The sequence below is a fragment of the Corvus brachyrhynchos genome, unplaced genomic scaffold, assembly GCF_000691975.1.
Source record: "Corvus brachyrhynchos isolate BGI_N302 unplaced genomic scaffold, ASM69197v1 scaffold89, whole genome shotgun sequence".
In the NCBI taxonomy this organism is placed as follows: domain Eukaryota; kingdom Metazoa; phylum Chordata; class Aves; order Passeriformes; family Corvidae; genus Corvus; species Corvus brachyrhynchos.
The window spans coordinates 4,602,724-4,624,383 of record NW_008246063.1 but is presented as its reverse complement, the minus strand read 5'-3'; the positions used below and the strand labels follow the sequence as shown (position 1 = coordinate 4,624,383).

Below are 21,660 nucleotides of genomic sequence, written 5' to 3'. Positions count from 1 at the left end.
CCTGGTCTTAAAATCAAGAGTCAGGCACAGTTAGAAGGGAAAAAGGGATTTTACCTTGGTATTTATTTTAAGGATCCTTAGGTGCACTACGTCCAGGTCGAATTCACCTCAATGCCCACTGCAGTGCACACTCCCAAAAGATCTGGTATAACATTATAGGTCGTACTAATTAGCATATCTATCAAAAATTCCCCAATGAGAGGCTCAAATGAGCCTCCCCTCCCCAAGGAACCTTCCCCTGGATGGTTCTATCTTAGTTTACAGAATGTGTTCTGGAGAGGACCTTGGGGTCTGGGGCACACTAACCCCTAACTAGGAAGTTTCTAAAATGTTGAGTCTCTTAGTTTAACAAACAAGTCCAAGAATGTAGCCAAGAAGCACTAAGAATACAGAAGTTGCAAAAAGGTATAACAGCAGCATTAAAGAAAAGACAAAAAAAATCATCAGGGCATCACCACAAATTCTGGGCCTCCAGTTTATGTCTTAGACACACAGAAAATGAGTCTTACTGTAAGTTCCCTGGACAAGGAAAAGAGGTAAATAACCCTGAAAGCAGAAAACAGGATCACTCCTCAGACTTTCAGCAGTACCAACCTCTCTTCACGGACTACAGAGAGAAATTAAGACTTTTATTTTAGTAGAACAAATTCATTTTACGATAAATTTTTAAGTACCAATTATGTGATGAAATTAAACAGGACATTCTACAATTCTCCAAGAAGAAACATTTCCAAAGGATTCAGGAGATTGGATTCTCATTTTCCAGGAGATTGAAAATCAACTCCTCGAAAATCCTCAGCCCAGATACAGAAAGAACTCACTGTTCTGTTCCTCATCTACTCACACTTAGTCAATATTGAAATTTCTTTCCATCCATCTCTAAGGAAAAAAAAAAATCCATTTCAGAAGATATTAAATTCTTTTAAAAGTGGGGTGCAATGGGAACTACGAGACCCAGAATATTGGAGAAAAATTAATCCAGCTATTAATAAAGGCATAATCATAGAATCATAGATATCCATTGCATTGCTGTAACTGCACTGTTTTCAAGTGCTTCAATTTTTTTAAAACAGTTAATGTCAGTCCTTTTAAATGCTACAGTCTGCTTCTGGAACTTCTTGTCTTCCTTCGTTCCCCCTATCTCTATCTCTGTCTTTCAAAGCCTTGAGATCTGCTGGCTCTGCTCCTCTTTTTCTACGTCACCTTTATTCCAGAGTATTTGCTCATCTGGGCTATAGCCCATACTTCACCTCTGGCACTGGAAAACCTCAATAGCCAAATGCACTTTACCTGGTGGAGATCCTCCTTGTTGGTTTTAAGCTTTTTAGATGCTAAAAAAAACCCCTGGAATGCTGGCTTTGTTTTTTTTCTTGACTGAAGAATCCCACAGATTTGAACGGAGTTTCACTTCAAATGCAGCTGACACTAATATTAACAAGCTACAAAAACCCCCAGGTTTGTCCCTCCTCTGTCCATGGTCTTGAAAAACTCTCTTATCCTCTATGAATGTGAGAGCTTCACTGAAGAGTTTAAGCCCTGTCCCCATAGATACAGGAAGCCAAGTGGAGCTTGTGCAGGTTGCAGGGAAAATCCTTGCAGCAATACTGCAAACGTGCTTAAATATATTTAAAGGCTTTATTTGAAAGGACAATATTTTATAATTCCAAGGGTTGAGACAGAAACAAAGATGCTAACTGTACACTTACTTTGCTACATTTTAATGCAGATAATTCTTAATATATATTTCTCTCTATGTAAATAAAAAATCTGAAAATATAAGTCCATGCTGATTGCTATAGTTTGATGAAGTCCAACAACTTAGATATTATTTATATTATAATGACGATGCAGATTTCTTTGCAATATAGTTTACACAATTGAGTGGTTTTATAGTACTGAGAGGCAACATCCCATCAAAAAGAATAAAAGAAGAAAGAGTGAGGGAGGCTCACTTCCTTAAAATGGAAGCTCAGCTGGACCATTACTGCCAATATATCCCAGAATGTTCTGCCAGCAGAAGGAAGATAAAATCTGTGTCTTGTCATTTGACGGGAGTGATACTGCCCAGATTTTTCTGAGGTTCCACAGGAGCTTTCTTCCATATCCCAGAAGGTGTAAGTTACCTGATCCAACTCTATAAAACATCCAACTCCAACTCTGAAATCAGATTGAGCCATCAAAGAGATCTGTATGAATAGGAACACTGAAACCTTTAGGTATATTTATCTCAGAGCACTGGTAGGAGTACAGAACTTCAAAGTGAACATGTGGAAAGGCCCACCAACTTCTGTAGCAATGCAGAGACCTTTTCCCATGCCCCTTTTCTCACAGTCAGGCAAACAGAAAGCTGGGAATGCTGTTCAACAAACAAGGCAAGGCAAGAATGTCTCATCTGAGTGTAAGAACAACTACACTGGTTTGTTGTCAGTGTCAGGACTGAGAAAGCTGGTGTGTGAGACCTGGAAATAAGCAAAATTCTTTGTATAGACTATATAAACACACACATCAGGCATGTATATAAGTGTAAAGTCACTTCTTTATAAATGGTTTTCAAAACTTTCAGTTGGCAGACTCCTGAACATTTTCCACATGTGGACAAGACCCTCGTACAGCACACTGAAGGCTGCTTATGGTTAGAGATTGCTTCTCTTTCCTGTTGTTCCGTAAAGAAGTACTTGTCCTGGCTCAAAAATGCTGGACTATATAACAACTCAACCTCCATGTCCTATTATATTTAAAATGCTCTAGACAATTTACTGAGGAAGAAGTTGTGATATGTCAGTGTAGCTGGCACTGGACTACTGAGGCCAAAAAGTGAGAAAGAATTTCCAAACAAGTGGAAACCACAGGTTTCCTGACAGAATTCATTTTTAAACTGGGTAAAACTGACTGTTAACAGTCAATTTATAAGGGAAAAAAAAAAAAAAAAGAAAGAAAGAGAGACAATAGTATATACCTATTTAATTCAAGTACTGAGATAATATTTATTGTTTAAGAAATTTGTCAGCATTGAATCACACCATGGAATTGTTTCCATATGATTTTTACCTCTGTAAGGGCCCAAGATTTTTATGTGCAATGCACCTTTCCAAGTGGTCTAACCTCACCCTTTGGTATATTCCTTCTTTCTCCTTCTTATTTTAAAAACATGCATTAGTTATCAAGTCAGTCTTTTTCTTTTGCCAGCATTTACCAGTCTGCTAAAAACTCTTTTCTTGAACTAATTTTGTGTAAGTTTTTCACTTTTTTCTTTTAAGTAAAATTTAGTTTTGCTTTTTGCAAGTACAAATATTTCCCTGTGGCTGTGATGTTTTTTGTTTTCATTTTGTATTCTCTTGTTTCACAAATCTCCACTATCTTGAATTTAGTTTACTAATGAAGGTCTTGACACCTAAACCCAACTTTGTAATTTTTTTTACAATCTTTGTTAGAAGATATAGAGACCTATTCATTTGTATTTTTAAACAAATTGTATTTGTATTTAAAAAATTGCCTGCCTTCCAAACAAAAATAATTTTGAAGAATTATTATTTTTTCTTTTTTCAAAAAATTGCTGTGACATTGAAAATTTATCAAAATGTTATGAAAATGTGCAGAAAGTTATTGAATATTGTCACTTTAAAGCTGATAAATTTTTGATAAAAATCTTAATGTAAATTTGATGAAAAAATTAAAAATTGGGAAATATGTCCTTTTTCAAACACTTAAAAACAACTTACATATCATTGCATGGATAAAGTTTTAAATATTTCAACCAGTTGTAACTGTATAATAATTAGGACTATATATAGCACTGCAAATGGGCATTAACAAAGCATTTATAGAATATTGCAGAGGATCTTAAGACATCCTTATTTTTTTAAGCTTTCCACATTCTAGATCTCCAGCCTTTTGTTTTCCAAGTGTTTGGGGCTTTTAAGGGTATAACTGGCAAGGTTTTGAATTCTGTATCAGAGTAATAAATTTAAAAAAAAAATGAAAACTGTTGGAACAAATGGACTTTGATACAAATGTAAAAGTAAAAAATGGACCTTTAAGATCATAACAAGGACAGTCAGTTATGATCCTCTATAAATGTAAACAGAAGAAATGCTAACAGATGCCACTGATATTTTATAAGTAATCCAATATACTCCTCTTGGTTTGGCAGCGTCTAACTGGAACAAAATTCTTCCCAAACTAAAGTTGGGGTTTCTTTCTAAAGACAAATATCAATATTTGTTCATTCTATGTAAAATATTTTACTCCTTTCCATTATTTGAATGTACAATTTGTATGTTACAATTTATTACCAGTAATGGAACCATCCAAATATTTTCTTCCAATAAACAGAAAGACCAAAACTTTCATAAATGGTTTTCACACTTCTCAGTTCATCACAAAGAAGGTTTTAACCTGAGTTCATATACACTTGTTTCCTTGTGTGTTAACTACCCCAAAAGTGCTACAAATGTAGAGCTTTGTTAATACATAAATAAGCAGTAAATCAAGGACAGCCGAGTTCCTGATTTAATATTCAGGAGAAACAGGAATTATATTGGTCCAATCACATTTAGAGAATCATCCTTCTTATTCTGATTCTGTACTTCAGAAGTGGCTCATGTCTTTATGTGGACAAAGAACATAGAAACTGAAGAGGAATATTTATTTCTTCCAAAAGCACCAATATTTGGAAGCTTGAATGCCTTAAAGCCATAGCACTTTATTCTCTGAAAGAGAAATGGAAATAGAAAGTTTGAAAGTCCCACCTGCTCTCATTTCTAACATTGCGCTCCTTTGGCTAAGGAGTCTCCTCCACTCAATGGAAAGGTTGGCCTCTGTTGCCCCATACTTCAGGCACTATTTGAAGTAGTTGAGTCCTGCCACAAGGAAAAACTTCTCCAGGAAAAGTTCAGAGTCCAGCACGGCAATGTGGGCAGCCCGGCCTATCAATGTGTTGGCGGTGTTAGGCAGAGCATGAAACACGTTGTGTCTGATCAAAGTGCAGTCCTTGGCCCCAATCAAAGGCTGGAGCAGGTTGTTGATCATTTCTGCGTAAACAGGACCTGAAAAAGAGTTGAGATATCACATGTGCACGCCAAAGCTCCCAGATCTTATCTTTTTTCCCAGTATTGTTTAATTGCAGTTGCGGTGAGAAGGAAAATGGAAGCAAGGCCAAGATAAATGTGAGAGATAACAGCCCAGTTTGAAGATTTGCCAAGTGCCAGAGTGGTGTTCATCTAATGGAGGTACTGGCCATGAGGAAGAATCTGCTGAAGCTGCTTAGCATGAGGACTAGGATGTGCTCAGCCTTTAGTCACCTTTTCTCTGTCAGTGAAGGAAATGCTTGTGTTTCTTTAAGGGTAGTGGGGTTGGACTCACACTGCCTGGGGATTCCAGTGTGAGAGGGTCTGGCATGACACAGGCCCATTTGGGCTTCTCTGGGGATGCTAATGCAGGAAGGACATCATGTAGATAGCTGAGGTGTTTATAGGGGCAGAAACAATGGCTCAGGAAACATGTACAGATAAATGTACTGATCTGGCTCCTGCTTGGTCAAACATGTCCCAAGGAACAACCACTGTAGGAGAGCTGAAGAATTACCTTTTAATTCATGTCTGAGGTAGGATAGAAAGAGCTCTCATTTAAGTAAGGGGTGTGAAGGTAACCACACTGATTATTGGGCCTGTGTGTCTCTTTCTGTTTCCGAAGAATACCTCCATTTCTAGGTAATCACATACGTGAAATGGGGATGAAATTGCACTGACCATTATTCCTGGACATGGTATCAAACTGAAGCCATGAAACATTTCATAAATGAGGAAGACTTCTAATAACAAAGGCAATAACTGGGACCACACATAGCCTGAGCTCATAGGAAGGCCTCTGGTGGTGAGTCCTGATGTGTTTTACAGATTTTATTACAAACCTGTACGATTTTATATCTGTCCCTTAAATTACCTTGCAATCATTCAAACACTATTGAAAACAAAGGGAAAACCCCCCTACTTTGGATGTGTTGAGAGAGATTTCATTATGTGTAAAAAAGGGGAGACAATACAAGTATATCAGTACACTACAGAAAAACATTGTCAAGAGCTAGTTCTATTAGCACTTTAAAAAAAAATAAAATTAGAGGGAATGGGAGGAAGCAGTAAGAAACCTTTGATTATGACCTGATTGAAATTTGTTTTCATCAGGCAAAGAGCTTCTTGAAAAGCTTCTTTTATTGATTTCAGTAATTTCCTGTGGGAAGTGAACACTTTATTCTGTATCAAATAAACATTTGAGTTTTCATCGTGCTGATGAAAAACCCTTCTAATGTAATGACCTCAGTTGCACAAAAATGCAATTTTTCAACAGCCTTGGGAATATATAAAAGATCTTAAACATACCTGTGTGTCTGTCCTTAAGTGCATTTTTGCACATTTCTATTCTTGCTGAATGAAAGGGTACATATCTATCTTGGGGTGAGGCCACTAACACAACATTTTTAAAATACTGAAGACCTGTGGCAAACATATTAAATACATTAATCACAAGTAAGCAAACAGTGATGAAAATGCATACAGTGTCAGCATGACTATTTCATGTTCAAAGGCTTTTGAAAATCTACACTGCAATAGATGGTAATTATTAAAACATGCAACAAAATCTTAGAAAGATTCATAACAGCTTAAACACATTTCTGCTGCTTCTGTGAACTATTTTTTACTTATCAGCACTCACACAGGCTAATTGTATGTCAGCAAAGAAAAGCAAGAATTGCCTGTAAAAAAAAAGCTTTTATTTAAACCTTATTCTTACAAATATTTATACCTTTAAACAGGATCTATTTAAAAATAACACAACAAATTAGTAAAATTCTCAAACAAAATAGGGAGAGGGAGAAGAAAAGGTCATTGCTATGATGTCACACCGTTAAATCAGTGTTGAGGGAGCCTTAGGGTCAATCCAGTTCCTGAACTCAGCAGTCACTTAATAAATCCACACTGCTGGTACATCAACTAAGAACCCCAAATCCTCCCTCTTCCCTGGAGGTAATGGAGCGACTGATGAGTTGTGGAAACAAGCCCCTGCTGTTTGACCTGTCTAGGGTCTCTTGAGTGCTCCATCACTTACATTTAACAGAAAGGTACGAAAATGGACACTGATGATCTAATGTACTTGTCCAGAGAGTGTCCTGAGCATAGAAGAGCTGTGGGTTTGTCCTTCATCTTTCCCTCCCTCTTACGGGAAAGTGGTCCAGAACCAGGGCCAGGCTGGATGGGGCTTTTAGCTACCTGGCCTAGTGGAAGGTGTTCCTGCCCATGGCAGGGGGATTGGAACTAGGTGATCTTGAAGGCCCCTTTCTGTATTTCTATCATCCCATAACTACGATTTCTAGACTTTCAAAGAAAATCTGACCATCATCACCACAATGAAAAATCCTGCTGGCTGCCTTTCCAAAACCTGACTAAAGCAGTTTATCATTTTCTTCTTGTGCAGTCAAACCAACTGAGTTTGCAACTTTGGTCTGAAGTAAAAGGTAGGAGAAGCAACAGTGAGTGTTACCATATCTAAAACTTTATGTGAAGAGGTTCAATAGGGAAAAATATTTTATTGTGTGTTTTGTTGTTTTGTTTTTTTTTTCTCAAGACAAACATGAGGAACATTTGTTAAAGAGACAGAAAAGTAGCAGCAGGGACTTCTACTTTAATAGAAAGTCAGAAATTGCTGGAGGCTTAATGAGTCATCTGGGAATATAGGCACGACACTGCTTCTGGCATTTCTCCCTCTGTAGGTGCTCCCAACTTCTTTTGGGAGCAGGGTGCCAGAGTAGGGACATGTCTATTGAATCAGTGCCTGCTGATGCATTCACATATGGACCTATCTACATCTTCAGATATTTTGCCTAAGCATCTACCTGGATGATTCTGACTTTACAGACAACTCTCTCCACATTTAAATTTCTGCCTTCTCCATTTTCAAGGACAACACCTTAATTTGTAGCCTATCTCCAGTCTACCAAGCTAACAAGAAGAAAATTGCTTTGACTCATAGCACATGCTTGGGAATTCATTGCTTGGAAAGTTACAATATGAGCTTTTTGTGTGGACCCAAATTTATTTGAACTTGATAGTAGTAAAGCAGTAATCAACTGTATTACACAGAAATAAGAGCTAGGGAATCAAAGGGGAAATTCAAATAACACAAATTTACATCAACTTCCTGTCATTGATTATGTAGTTTGTATCTGTAGAATTTAGATGTTCTATTCATATTAACATAGTCTTTTTTTCCTATTAGTAGTGTACAAAAGTATGAGAAAAAATTAAACATCAAGTAGTGACCTTGTCACTACATGCTTAGCACCAGTTTGTTCACACACAATATTAAAAATAACTCCTAAAAGAAAACAACTGCTTCAACAGAAGGATTATGCTTGCTTTCTTTTCTTAAGAAAAGCCAGATTTATTTCGTTTATTCATGACAGACCAAAGAAGGGGGAAAAAGATTCTCTATTCAGACATCATTTTTCTAGTGTGAGGCCATACATCTCTCTCTGTAGTACAGAAGTGTCAGAATAGACATGAATAAAATTTTCTCTTCATCTCACAGAGTCATATTTCCTAGAGACAAGAGATGTTAAACTTACAAAAAATAATAAAAAAGGAAAAATGGTTTTCATCTCATAGCATAAATTAAGCAATGATGGCCTGTCAAGAATGATGTTTCTTGCTTGCAGAATATAAACTTAGGTGCATGTTTACTGCTGCACGAAGGTCTTATTTGATGTTGTTTGGCAAATACATTCTCTGATAACTTTCACAGAAAAAAATGCACAGATGAAATTGATAGTAGATTTTAGACAGGGCAGCCCTTCTAAAAAGTATGTTTAAAGAATGATCATTAACAAAATGCAGATTTCCTTCACTCCCTGGAGAACAGGCCAATCCAGCACAAGCCAGTGGGACAGCCCTTGGTATTTACAAAGGCACATCAAGCCCTACTCACCTGTTTTTTGGCTGAGCTGATAGAGGAAACACTTGCGCAGATCCGCGTTGTCCCTGAAGGTCAGTTGCAAAAGCGACCCTGACTTTTTCAACTTCTGCATGAGCCATAGACCTGGAATGAAAATTGGTGCATATTTTTCTCCTTTGTAAATCATCATGCAGGGGAGTTAAAGACATGTGCCTACAGTAAGGATAGCACTGTATTTTAGTAGAAGTCTTGTGTATTCTTTTACTCCTAATCAACAGGGAGAAAAGTCTAAGGGTCTAAAGTTTTAAACTCAGAGAGCGTAGATTTAGGCTATATATAAGGAAGAAATTCTTTACAATGGGGGTGGTGACACTGGAATAGGTTTCCCAGAGATATGGCTGATGTTTCATCCCTGGAAACATTCAAGATCAGGTTGGACAAGGCTTAGAGCAAACTGGTCTAATTGAAGATGTCCCTGCTCATGGCAGGGGTGGAACTAGATAATCTTTAAGGTCCCTTCCAACCCAAACTATTCTATGATTCTGTGGTTGTCTCATGGTAGCAGGAAAACACTCGGGAAGACTGAAATCTGGGACATTCCATTTCCATAATAATGGGGTTTTTTTCAGCTGTGCAGATGCCTCTCTTTATTTGCGCCAGAAGAAGTGGGAAATGAAGTGGGAGACTAAGTGGAGACTAAGGGTCATCTCTCATTGCTGCACACTCCTGGGCTTTCCAGGGAGCACTGTGATGGACCTTGCTGTAGATACTGAAAGCCCCTCTCATTGAAGTTTTTTCTGCGTGGGTTTGAAGTCTTCAGCAAATATTTTCTACAGCATCTATGTACAAGTCATGCTACGATAAATTCCTACCTTCATGTGTTGCCCTTTCATGAACTCTGCCATGGACCACAGCCAGTCAAAGCTTTCCCATCAACTCTTACCTGTACTAACCAAAGTGCTGTTGTTGTAAAGGGTTCCCAGGTGAGGCCCAGAGAGGGACAGGAAGGTGTGTAACTTGTTGAGGTAATAGCGAAACCTGGGGCGAGTTAGTACAGATCGAATGATGACGTTACCAAGGGAATGTCCAATAAAACTGTTGCAAAAGAAAGAATTACATTAACATGAAACCAATCTGTGTTTTCTTTAAATTAAACATAAAGATGGCACAAATGGGTCTGGGGGGGGACTCTATCAGGGCTTTCAATAAGATCCTTTAATTATCATTTCATGGTTTTTTCAGCCTACAAGATTCTCTTTCATGTATATCAATGTAAAAATTAGTCTTACTGATTCAATGGCTTTTGACACAGAGCACTTTAGGAAAAGCTAATTTCACTGGATGTTGCTCATGTAACTCAAACAGTTACAGAATATTAGCTATCACAAAGCTTACCTTATTCGGGATATGGAGAGGTTGTACAACTGGATATGCTGAATAATTTCATCTAATAATCGGTCAGTCATTGTATCAAAATCAGCAAAAGTATCAGTCTGGTGAAAAATGAAATGAGTTGACGAATTAAAATATATGACACTTATTGCAGACTGATGTTATTTTCAAAGTCAAATGAAGCAGAAATGTAATTATCAGTGTAAATTTTCTTTATACATGTTCAAGGGGGAGAAAAGGGGTGTTTTTATCAATCTCTGGGTCCTCTTTTAAATTGAAGTTCTCCTTTGAGAGAGGTTGCTGAGTGATTCCAGAATCATAAGCATGATGCTAAAGCAGCCTGACCTGACACTGGTGAGAACTGCTAATGCTCAGCTGCTCTAGATACCAGGCTCTGCACATGGAAGAAAAGGTTTTGGCATTTAGGATTCAACAGATTACTGGAATAAAATACTTTACAGCATTATACATTGACATGAGGGTTACGCTGATGCTAAGGATGTCATCACAAAATTGTTTGGCCATCTTAATCAAATGCCGTGTGTTTGTTATTCAACAGTCATCAGTAAGAGAATGAGTGCTAGAGACAGACAAATAATTTGTTGCTCGCAACAGTACTGCCAGTTGTGAGACAATAAAAAAAGCAATACATTTCCAGTCTATACGATTACAGACAGATCTTATTCAGAACTTTGTAATTTGGCGATCCAGCAGGACTCTAAATCAAACTTGTAACTAATGAGATACCACAAAACAATCATCAAATGTTGGAACAGCTATTCAGAGCAAACATATGAGTAATTAATGCTTTTGAAACATATCAGTAATTAATGTTTTTGTGACACAATTCATCTTGCTAATTGCAGCTCTTGCAAAGGAAAACATGAGCATATTCACTTTGCAATACAGACTTAAAATAAATGTTCTCATAAACTACAAACAGTCCACTAACCTTCTGCCTGTTTGTTTTGTCTGCATTGATAATTAATGATTTCCTCCTAGGCTCATTATCCCAAACCTTTCAGGTTGTTTAAAAGTGAAAGAATATAAGCCTGAATGTTAATCATAAACAAAACGTGTCAAGCATCATATTTCACCTGATTGTATCTCCATCCTTTACTATCATTTCAGCCTGATTGAGATTGTCCAAATGCATCACAAATGGATGCCTAAAAAAAGTGATTTGAATTTTCCTCTATAAGGCAAACCAGCTAAATGAATAATTTCTTGAGTTATTTTCGGTGTGGTTCTCAGAGAAGGGAAAAACAGGGACAGGATGCTTTACAACATTAAAATAGCCATCAAGCCACCCAGGTTCCACTTTGGGTGCTGTGAGAACTTCCCCACCTTCCCAGACAATAACACCTCTAAATAGTTCCCATTATGGGTGCTGGATAATCTTAAATACAGATGTTGTAAGATGTTTCATTCTCTGAAAACATTCTCTTCTCTTCGAAGAGGCCTTGATGGAAGTATGAAGCGGTCTCATTATTTTGACCTTGCTTACGTTCACTATGCAGGTCTGCTGCTGACAGAGCTGTGCACTAGAAGGTAGCAAGTTCACAGACTTACACCAACCAGCCACTTCAGAATATAAAAGGTGTTGAACAAAGGTTGGAAAGTTTTGACTCAGATTTTTCAGGTACTCATAAATCAGAATAATGTTTCTGACTGCACAATGGAAATCCTTATCTTGTGCATAAAGTTAGGCCTTTGGTCATAAATACGGCTCCACTGCCAAGCAAAGCACAGGATTCATTTCTGTTTCTCTGTCTAGGTCAGTAATCAATTTTTCTGGAAGACATTTGTTTATCATTCAAGGAAATAAATCCCATAAACACTGCAACAGGAGAAACAATGGCTGATGCAGCAAAGGGAGCTGACAACACCTGCTGGATATTCCACATCCTCTGGAAAATTTAGCATCACTAAACTTTCTGCTTTCTGTTGGTGCTGTGTTGCAGAGGCACCAGGCTGCCAAGTTTGCAAACTGGCAGGATAATTCCATTTTCTTCCTCTTAGGTCTAGTCCTATTACTGCTAATGTCATTGCCTTTGACTTTAATGCCAGGAATATTTTCCAATAGGTTTGAACACCCTATCAAGTTAGACAGGAACAGAACCAGGCCTTTGCACTAAATACTACATAAAACTCCCTGAATTCCCCAGCGCTTTTGTTTCACTCGGCTGGTGAAAAGGCTTTTGCTGAAGGCACTATTTCAGTAATCTAAAGGAAGACAGAAATTAGCTCTGTACTACCTGATTTCTTTCAGACATTAGGAAGTCCAGTTTTCCACCAGGAAGTCCCAGTTCTATAAAAGTCTTTACCAGCCGCAGATCTGCACTGTTGCCTAGGAACAAATGGTACTTTATAAGATGAAATTCAACAGAAAAACAACCAACATAGAGTCAATTTAACACAATAACCTTGACACCACAGAGCTCTTGCTAAGTGCTGCTAAGAAGGTTATCACACCTCAGGTTCATGCATTGAAACAGCAAAAGAACAGGAATTCCCACAACCTGCCCCAGGTGGGCTAGACCTCACCTGCTGCTATGGGGGACTGCATAAATATTGGGGAAGAAAGAGCAAAGATCAGGTCCAGAATAAATCTGTCCTCTATTTGCTGAACAGCAGAGGTAAGAAAAAAAGACAAGCTGAGGTGAGGCCCGCAGGGACACCTCAGTACCTGTGCTAGGTATAGGGCTGTGCCTTGAGATGCAGAGTAGCCCATCTCATGTATTCACAATCAGAGGTGGTGCTGAAATACTGTCAGATTCCTAATACTTTGAGAGATGCCTCATTCTGTACTTGGAAATTCCAAAGTCTTCTGAAATATTTTGTTGGTGAAGGAGGTACCACCACCTCACGAGAAGGGTGTTCCTGCTGCTGGGATATTCAATGGCAAACAGTCCTTGCTGAAGCCAGTGTTTTTCTTTATTTTTGAGATTTCAGAGCCTCTATCACTTCTTCTCCGTAGTTTCAGTGTCAACATCTACACCTTTCTAACTGATATAAATTAATTTGTCAAGAGAGAGTTCACATTTAACATAACCATTTCCTGCTTAGAAAGCATATACATAAAAACATCCCAGGATCTGCTTCCTCTGCAGTGAAGAATGATTTTTATTCTCTCACTTTCTAAAGTCAGCCACTATCTAATCTATAACAGTGTTTTGGGGATTTAAGTAACATTTTTCTCCTGGGGACATACTGCAAAACAATCAAGCATCCGTGGAAAGACAAGAGGAATTACTGTAATGCACTCTCCCTGTACATGGTAGGGCTGATGTGCTTTGGTGTAGATTTCTGTTTAAAAAGAAAAAAAAAAACAAAACCAAAAACTAAAAATAGGTAGCAGGAACCAATGTATTAGCAAAAATATTTAATATTCCCCTAGATCTTTTATTACAATGGACTGAATATCATAGTAAGGAATAAATACTTAGCTAAAACAAATACTTAGATTCTCCATTCTTTCATACTTGATGAACATCTGTTTGGTTTTTTGTTTTTTTTTTTTAATTTACACAAAAATGACTTACAAACAGCAATTCTTCCTGGCCTTACCATCCAATCCATGGACACAGACAACCAGGTGAATTCCATCTTCCAAATTTTCTTCCTCTTCCTCTGGTGGAAAATATGGGATATCAGAAGCTAGTACAGATAAGTCACTGTACAGAAATCCTTCAATCTTCATTTCTTTTTTAAATTTTTCTTTGGCCTGATAAAAACTGGAGAATACATTAATTAATCACAATAGAACTGGGTGTTCAGCAACAAACCTTCAAACTAGAAATGAAGAGGCTTTTCTTTGCAAGAAATTATGTCTTAAGCTTTCAAGTAGACACCTGGATGCAGTTCCTTATCTATTAGGACTGAGAGATGCCAGAATGAAGAGAAGAAACTCTGTTTTTGAGTAATTTGGCTACATATAGAGAAGAACTAAAGTGCATTATCAACTCGCCCTTGCCAGAGGAATGAAAGAGTAGCAAAAAGTAATTTTCTGGTAGCTCATAAAATTAGACTGAGATACAGAATTAGCAATTTTGCCTCTTGACAATATGATTGGCCTTAAAGGTACTGAAATGCAAAATGTATAATTTTGCCACCACCAGACTCACTTATAGTGAGGTAGAAGGTGTTCTCCCCCGTCCTCAAGCTAGAGCTAAAGGATGCACCTCATATGGTAGGTATTTTTGGGGTTATTTGGTTTTGGTTTCTTTTGAAAACATTTAGTAGCATTTAGAAGAGCACCCCAATGCTGAAAGAATTAAGGTAACAATGTTCCTACCAAAGGTCTAAAATTTGACACCTGAATTCACCCTAAAGCATTCTCTAGCTGCAGATGCCAAACTCTTCAGTGGCTTTTTGACTTAGTAAAACTTATCCAGATAATTTACGAATTAATAATCACAATGTAAGTGTAGAATAAAGTAGAAAACTGGGATGACCAGCTCAGGAGATATAACCTTTAAAGCTTGGGGATATCTTAAGGCCACTTGATACAATCATAGACTCATTAAGGTTGGAAAAGACCTCTAAGATACTCAAGTCCAATGGTGAGAAATCGCTTACATCAGCCCAACAAATTTTAAGGGACACAAGAATGAAAAAAATAGCTTTTGAACCATGAATCTGGAAGCCTTGGAGTCATGTGCATGAATACATGCTCAAATGTTCTGTTTCACAAAGAAGAAACAAATTCTGTGCTTAGATTTGCCAGGAATTAAGCATGGTGTATAAAAAAATTTTCAGGCTTCTTTCAAAAGAATAAAAATAAAATCTTGGGTTGAAAATGAGTGTTCATGCAGGCAGACAACATTTTGGGCAGCTGAATGGGTTGAGAAATTTCAGTGCTACTGTTTTTCCTCAGCACAGCAGAGACACCAAACTATAATGGAAAAATATAAGTGCTAGAGTGCCAATCTGTGAAATGGGCCCCTGTGACATCAAGCTCATGATGTGGCACTTTCACATTGAGCAATGAAGCAAGAAACAAAAATAATGCCTCTTCTCCAGCTATTCATGGTTCCAATTCTCCCATTTTTCCAGTTTGAGAAGGTGAAGTTGAGACATACCAGCCAATCTGAACTCCCCATTTCATAGCGTAGCTGCAGAGTGCAGCTATTAAAGCAGAAGAGAAAAAGAGTCTGTAACATTGCCACAGTGAACTGACTATCTGGGATCGATACTCCGGTATGGATAGTCTTGATTACATGAAGGAGGGTCAGGTCTCAAAGATTATTTAGACACCTAAATCCCACTGCTAGTCATGAGAATTAAGGACCTAATATCTTTGGCAATCTTGGTCTCTCTGTGTTTTAATCCTTCCTGTCTATTTAGATTATTCATTCTATATGAATCATTTGTCTGTTTGTATTATTTATACTGAAATTCCTCAGGCAACTGTCTCAAATGCAAGCCTCCTGTACGCCTAGTGCATTAGGGTCCTGAACTGTTTCAGGGTCTCTTGGCATTACTATTACATTAATGAAGTAATTAGTCATTCTTACTTCAGCATCCTTTCGTTGGTCTCTTCATCCATCTCATCTGAATTAGAACAGACAACTCCAAATGAGCCCAGAGGCTGGCGCGTGATGGGGAACGCAGCCTGCTTTGCCGAGGAGCCCGCCATGGCAGGGGTCTCTTTGAGCACGGAAGAAAAGGGAAGACAGGTGGCTGTGCAAGAGACGGACAGATTAACCACATCAGCAGCCTTTCTGCTTTCCAGGGCTACTCCCTCTGTCGTGGCCAAAGGAAACCCGGTGCCGTTCGCTACAAGTTTATTCTCTTGGCTGTTGGGCTCCTGAGGACGTTCAGCCTGGTGGGACCCTGCCGCAGGGTCTGCTGAGGCAGGTGAGTCATTGAGCTCAATTTCTTGCAACCCCTGCATTTCTGCATATACTGCTGGGCTCTCATCAGCGAGAGAGCTGCCATGTTCTCCTCGCAGTGAGCCAAATTCAATGGAGGTTTCTGAAGGAGCTTTAACAGGATAGCAAAAATCTGGTACCACCTTTATGCTTTGTGAAAAACTCTCCTCTCCTGAAATTCTACTATTGGAGGAGCCCTGTGGTATTTTTGAACTGTCCGGCTTAAGTTTATCCTTTGGATCCTCAATGCATGTATCAACCTTATCTATATTTTTGTCCAAGTAATTATAAGCCCTTGGTGTTTTTAAGCTGCACTCACCATTGCTCTCCAGTGACAGGCACTCAGAGACATTATCTTGCAGCTGCTTCGGACAAATGGGTGGTCCTGTATTTTCCAGACTACAGCAAGTCTCTGGAAAACCTTTCTCTTCCACCCCTTGTAACTCAGTGTTACTGTTACTGTGTTTGAGGAGGGGTTTGGGATGTCTTCTTGGTTCTATTTTTCCACTTTGAGTAGTGATTCGACACTCAGAAAAGTCCATGATTATTTTTCCATCTTTATCCTCTGTTTCCATGCAGCTTCTTAAGTTTTGATCTGAATCTCCTGGGGTGGCTTCGATGTGTTTTGATATATCCACCTCCTCCGTGGGCTCTTCTGGGCTACTGATCTGAGGAGCTGAGACAGATTTCGTCAGTTTGGTAAGCTCCACTTCCCTCTCCTCTTCCTCAAAGGGCAAAGAGCTGATGGATGTGAGCGACGCTTGGATACCACTGGGCAAGCTGGTGTTGCTTTCTGTGTGTCCACCTTCCAAGGAATTTCGGTGGATGGCATGCCTCCGGACCAGGTGGTGCAGGATCTCTCGGTCACTGGGCAGCTCCAGGGCCCGGCTACGAGCATCAGACCATGCCACTGAGCTTGGTTCACTTTCAATGCCTGAATCAGATATTATAGAGGAAGATCTTTTTATGACCCCTGACATCAGGGTAAATTCTTCACTCTCCTCACCCCGTTGCTCCTTTGTCACTGCTTTCACTTCACAGCTGTGTGAAGGCAAAGCTTTCAAAACAGGGAGATGAGCCTTGGTGTCTGCATCCTCTGGTTTTCCAAGACTGGTCAATTCATTCAGTCCAACCTCAGATGAAGTGAAATTAGTTTCAGGATGACCAAATTCATCTAGTTCATGTACTTCAGTCCTGTCTTCCAAGCCATCAGTTCCACATGCTCCACAATCATACTGAGCACTGACAATTAACACAGGCTCGCTTTTGTGAGAGTCCTTATTGCTGGGTTCCATGCCTCCACAGGTAATATCTGCCCCAAGTCTATTATCTTTTAAAAAAACTTCCTTGGATGTTTTCAAGTCTTCTGACATGTGTTCTGTATTGCCTGGCTCTGAGTCAGAAATAGTTTCCTCTCTTGAAACAAAAATATTTTCAGGTTTCCTTTGGCCTTCTTTGTTTGCTGTACATACCTGAGATGTGGAGTGCTGGTTTAAACCTTTAGCAGCAGCTTCAGTACTGCTGTGTAGGCATGAGGGATTCCTTTTTATCCTGTCTGTGTGTATTAGCAGAGTGTCTTTCCCAAAATCTCCTTTCATTACTGCAGTGGCATCATCTGATGCACAGTCTTCATTTTCCTGTGTTACATCCATTTGAGTATTTGAAGGAACCTCAAAATCTGAGAAAACTTCCAAATTCTGATCTGAAAGAAAGAAAGAAAGAAAGAAAGAGAAAGAAAGGAAGGAAGGAAGGAAGGAAGGAAGGAAGGAAGGAAGGAAGGAAGGAAGGAAGGAAGGAAGGAAGGAAGGAAGGAAGGAAGAAAGAAAGAAAAGAAAGAAAGAAAGAAAGAAAGAAAGATAGTAGTATTATCTATAAGAATACAACAAATCACCCCAAAGAATTGTGAGATTTTAAAAAGGGATTTAAAGTCTAAAATATTATTCTATACATTTATATTATGAAATTTATATATTCATTAAAGGCATATTACAAATGTACATGCCAGAGTGCATTTAACTAGAAGTACACTCACTGAGCAGTTATAGTTAGGGCAAAGAAAACAATATTAATAAATAAACTTTGCTTGGTATAACTGTACCTATACTGCTAATTTTTAGAGCATAGGTAAGCAAAACAAAATAGATACTTCTCTGTACTCCTGGTGTCATTCAACATTGTTCATAGTATAGCTCTTACTTTGAATCAGTTTAATACTTGGTTTAATAATTTAAAAACCTTTGATGAGCATTGTCAAAATTTAGGCAGTAGAATAACTGTGGAAGAGTGAAGATTTTGTATCACAGGCTATATTCACTAAACTATAGACACCTATAATATTAATACATATTACTTCCTTGGTAATCTTAATGGTTGAGTGAAAAGAATAAGCTAGTAAGGGCTACGAGGTTTTACTAAGTAGCTCTGAAACTAAATAATTTCTTAATTAAAAGTTTGATTTGAATACTTGAAGGGCAAAATATTTTTTGGAAGGCAATGCTGCCTTTCAGGGGAGTGTGGGGCTTTACATTGAAATTGAGGGGTTTTGTTCTGAGATTTCTTACCACTAGATGTCATACTGGGGATATCAGTCTAGTGTTTTTCCTTTAAATTAGTACTGTAGCAAAAATCCAATAGATCTGATTTTTCCCTCCAGCTCTTTAAAAAAACCAGCTTAATTTAAAGATGAAAAATGTGAAAGAAATACTCTGCTGTTAGGGAAAACACTAAAATTCAGCTGTGTTACTTAAGGGGTCCCACTTTCTTCTGAGCTCATGAGCCCAAGCGATGTGAGATCACTTATCCTGAGCTGGGGAAGTACCTCGCTCAGCTCAAGCTGTCTCGTGAAGCTGTGCCCTGTGGTGTTTCACTCACCTGTGCAAGGCATGTCTGTGTACCTATCTTCAAAGATAACTGGCAGCGTGTTCCAGTCCCCATCGATGTCCAGGCATTCTGCTGGCAGCGGGGGCATGCTGGTGAAATAATCCGAATTACGAATTTCTGTAGAAATCTGTGCGTGGCTTTGGATCCTGGCAGCAAAGTACAGAACAAATTGAGTGGTTGAGTAGTTACTGTGCTGTTTCTCCACTACTCCTGCAAGCCCAGATATGCAGGCAGAGGACAGCCAATGTGTTTAAAAGGAGAGGGAAGCAGTTTTGTATGATGGGGGGTACCCAGCACTCTAGAAGGTTTCCATCTCTCAGTTAGAAATACCTACAACTTGCACAATCCCTTCCTGAAAAATCTCAGCGTTTTTGAAATTATTCCACATCCCACTGCCACAGGCTCCTGTTATCTGCCATAGCCCATTGCTGTCCTCCCAAGGGTCTCAGCTGATGGCTGGGACTGGATCACTCAGCTGGTTTCTGGTCAGGAAATGAGCTCTGTCACTCTGGCTGTGGTCAGGGTTTCAAAACCCAGATGCAGGAGGCAACAATCAAAACTTTGGTTGTGCAGTACAGGAAGGAAAAAAGCCAAGAAGGATGCATGGTAAGTCCTCTATCTCACTTGTACCAGACCTCAGAGCACTGCGGTATCTTACACATGTACTAATCTGGAAGAGCTAAGGCACATTAATTCAGCCACTGTCTCTTGGCAGAGTCATAGAATCACAGAATGGTTTGAGTTTGAAAGGACCTTCAAGATCATTTAGTTCTAACTCCCCTGACATGGGCAGGGACACCTTCCACCAAACCAGGTTGCTCAACCTGTCCTTGAACATTTCCAGGGATGGGGCAGCCACAACATTTCTGAACAACCCATTCCAGACCCCCACCACCTTCACAGAAAAAAAAAATTCTTTCTAATATCTAATCTAAATCTACTCTCTTTCAGTTAGAAGCCATTCCTCCTTGTCCTATCACTACATGTCCTAGTAAAAAGACCCTCTCTGGCTTTTTTTGTGCCCCTCATCTGTTTCCATCATTTGGGCCACTCAAAATTCTACCTGGCTCTCCTCAGTGAATGTGACATTAAACTGGCAGATGAATACATGTTTGGCTATAATAAATACAATAATTTTCATTTCTGATGATCTTTCCTATTTAAACATCTGTCTCAAAAAATGGAGAAAACATGAAATACAAAGAGTAAGGCAAAAAGATTTTCATAGACAGTCAGCTGAAAGCAAATCTGTTCTTCATCTTAAAGCCATTACCCCTTGTCTGATTTTTACTTACCCTTGTGAAAAAGATGAATAATTGATATTAAAATGAGTGAGGAGGAATATTTTTGTCTGTAAAATCTAGGGTGGGTATGTCACCTGCTAGAGGCCTCCACCTGTGCCATACCCAGCCTACTGGAAATGGTGTGTCCTCTTCTGCCTAAGCAGTCAAATGCTGCCAGGTACATACGTGCACAGCCTCACACAAACTGACAACAGCATGGGAGGCAAAAAACCAGCTCTTGTCCAGTAAGAAGGAAAAAAAATAAACGGGGGGAAAAACCTTGCTGCTTGAGGTGGTTGTAGAGCACACTGTTACACTGAGCACTGCTCTCAGCTGGACACTGTGTGGACCCAATTGATAATCCCTACTACCACTCCCAATATTAATACTCTGACAAGACTCTGTTTTTCCAACTACATCATCTGGCAAATTCAGAAAGAAAACGTAACTCTGCCACAAGGCCTATATAGATCAGATGTTCTACACAGACCAATTAATTTTTTAACTATTTTGTTTGTTGGGTTTTTTTTACTTACTCTCCTTGATAATCACTGAGAAAAACATTATATTTGTCTGTAGGAAATGGGCTACTTCTGTGGCTGCCTGGAGAAATAGAATCACATCATGGAATTAGGCATCCCCCTGTGCAGGGTTATATTTGTTTGAACAGGGCCATGAGTGTCTGTGTCCTCACCCCAGGATCTTGACAAGGGGTTTTCCTTGTACACAGCTCACTAAAATCCTGACATGGGAGAACCAAGTGAAACAGCTGGGCCCTTGCAGCCATGGTGTTGCTCTAATTTGGCAAGGCAGCCTTGTACAACCCATCCACTAATGAAGTTATGGCCCTTTCCATCAACACTGAATCAGCCTTAATGTCCCCAATGACAGCTCTGAGAAAAGCAATTTTCTCCTTTGCACTAGGTCAGAAGCAAACGTGTCACTTAAAAATCATCACTGTGACAGGACCTGATGTTATGGCCTTTCTCAGCCCCTTTCACACTGGTAATGTGGTCTGCCCATGGTGACAAATAGTCTGCATAACCTTCATTACTCAGAAATTCAAATCTGAGCATCTTTCTTTGAACTCTGGTTTTAGCCCATGAACCCAAGTGGAGCACTTGGATGATACTCAGGAAAGGCAAAGGCAGGATTTGCCCAGGTGTAGCTTTAAGACTGGCTCCTCATACTTCCCAGTTTGGTTACAAGTAGGAATCATCCAGCATAAAGAAATACTTACCTTGGAATGGTTTAGATCATATTCATATGAATGCAGCCCAGTGCAA

The 21,660-nt window shown here is 39.0% G+C and overlaps 1 protein-coding gene across 8 annotated transcripts in view; it reads right to left on the bottom strand.

The window, feature by feature from the left end:
* Positions 1 to 1,613: 1,613 nt before the first annotated feature.
* Positions 1,614 to 21,660, bottom strand: part of FAM135B (family with sequence similarity 135 member B) — a 271,906-nt gene continuing 251,859 nt past the window's right edge. For 5 of the 8 annotated variants that reach the window (XM_017746687.1, XM_017746686.1, XM_017746688.1 and 2 more), the window contains 9 exons: positions 19,083 to 19,237; positions 15,855 to 17,913; positions 13,906 to 14,072; positions 12,594 to 12,685; positions 10,339 to 10,436; positions 9,887 to 10,038; positions 8,977 to 9,087; positions 6,375 to 6,488; positions 1,614 to 5,045 (listed from right to left, as the gene is read on the bottom strand). In XM_017746687.1, the coding sequence (XP_017602176.1) occupies positions 4,840 to 5,045; positions 6,375 to 6,488; positions 8,977 to 9,087; positions 9,887 to 10,038; positions 10,339 to 10,436; positions 12,594 to 12,685; positions 13,906 to 14,072; positions 15,855 to 17,913; positions 19,083 to 19,237 (3,154 nt within the window). In that variant the 3' untranslated portion in view covers positions 1,614 to 4,839. Of the gene's footprint in view, positions 5,046 to 6,374; positions 6,493 to 8,976; positions 9,088 to 9,886; positions 10,039 to 10,338; positions 10,437 to 12,593; positions 12,686 to 13,905; positions 14,073 to 15,854; positions 17,914 to 19,082; positions 19,238 to 21,660 lie in introns of those variants that run through there. The other 3 variants (XM_017746691.1, XM_017746690.1, XM_017746692.1) reach the window with 3 other exon arrangements.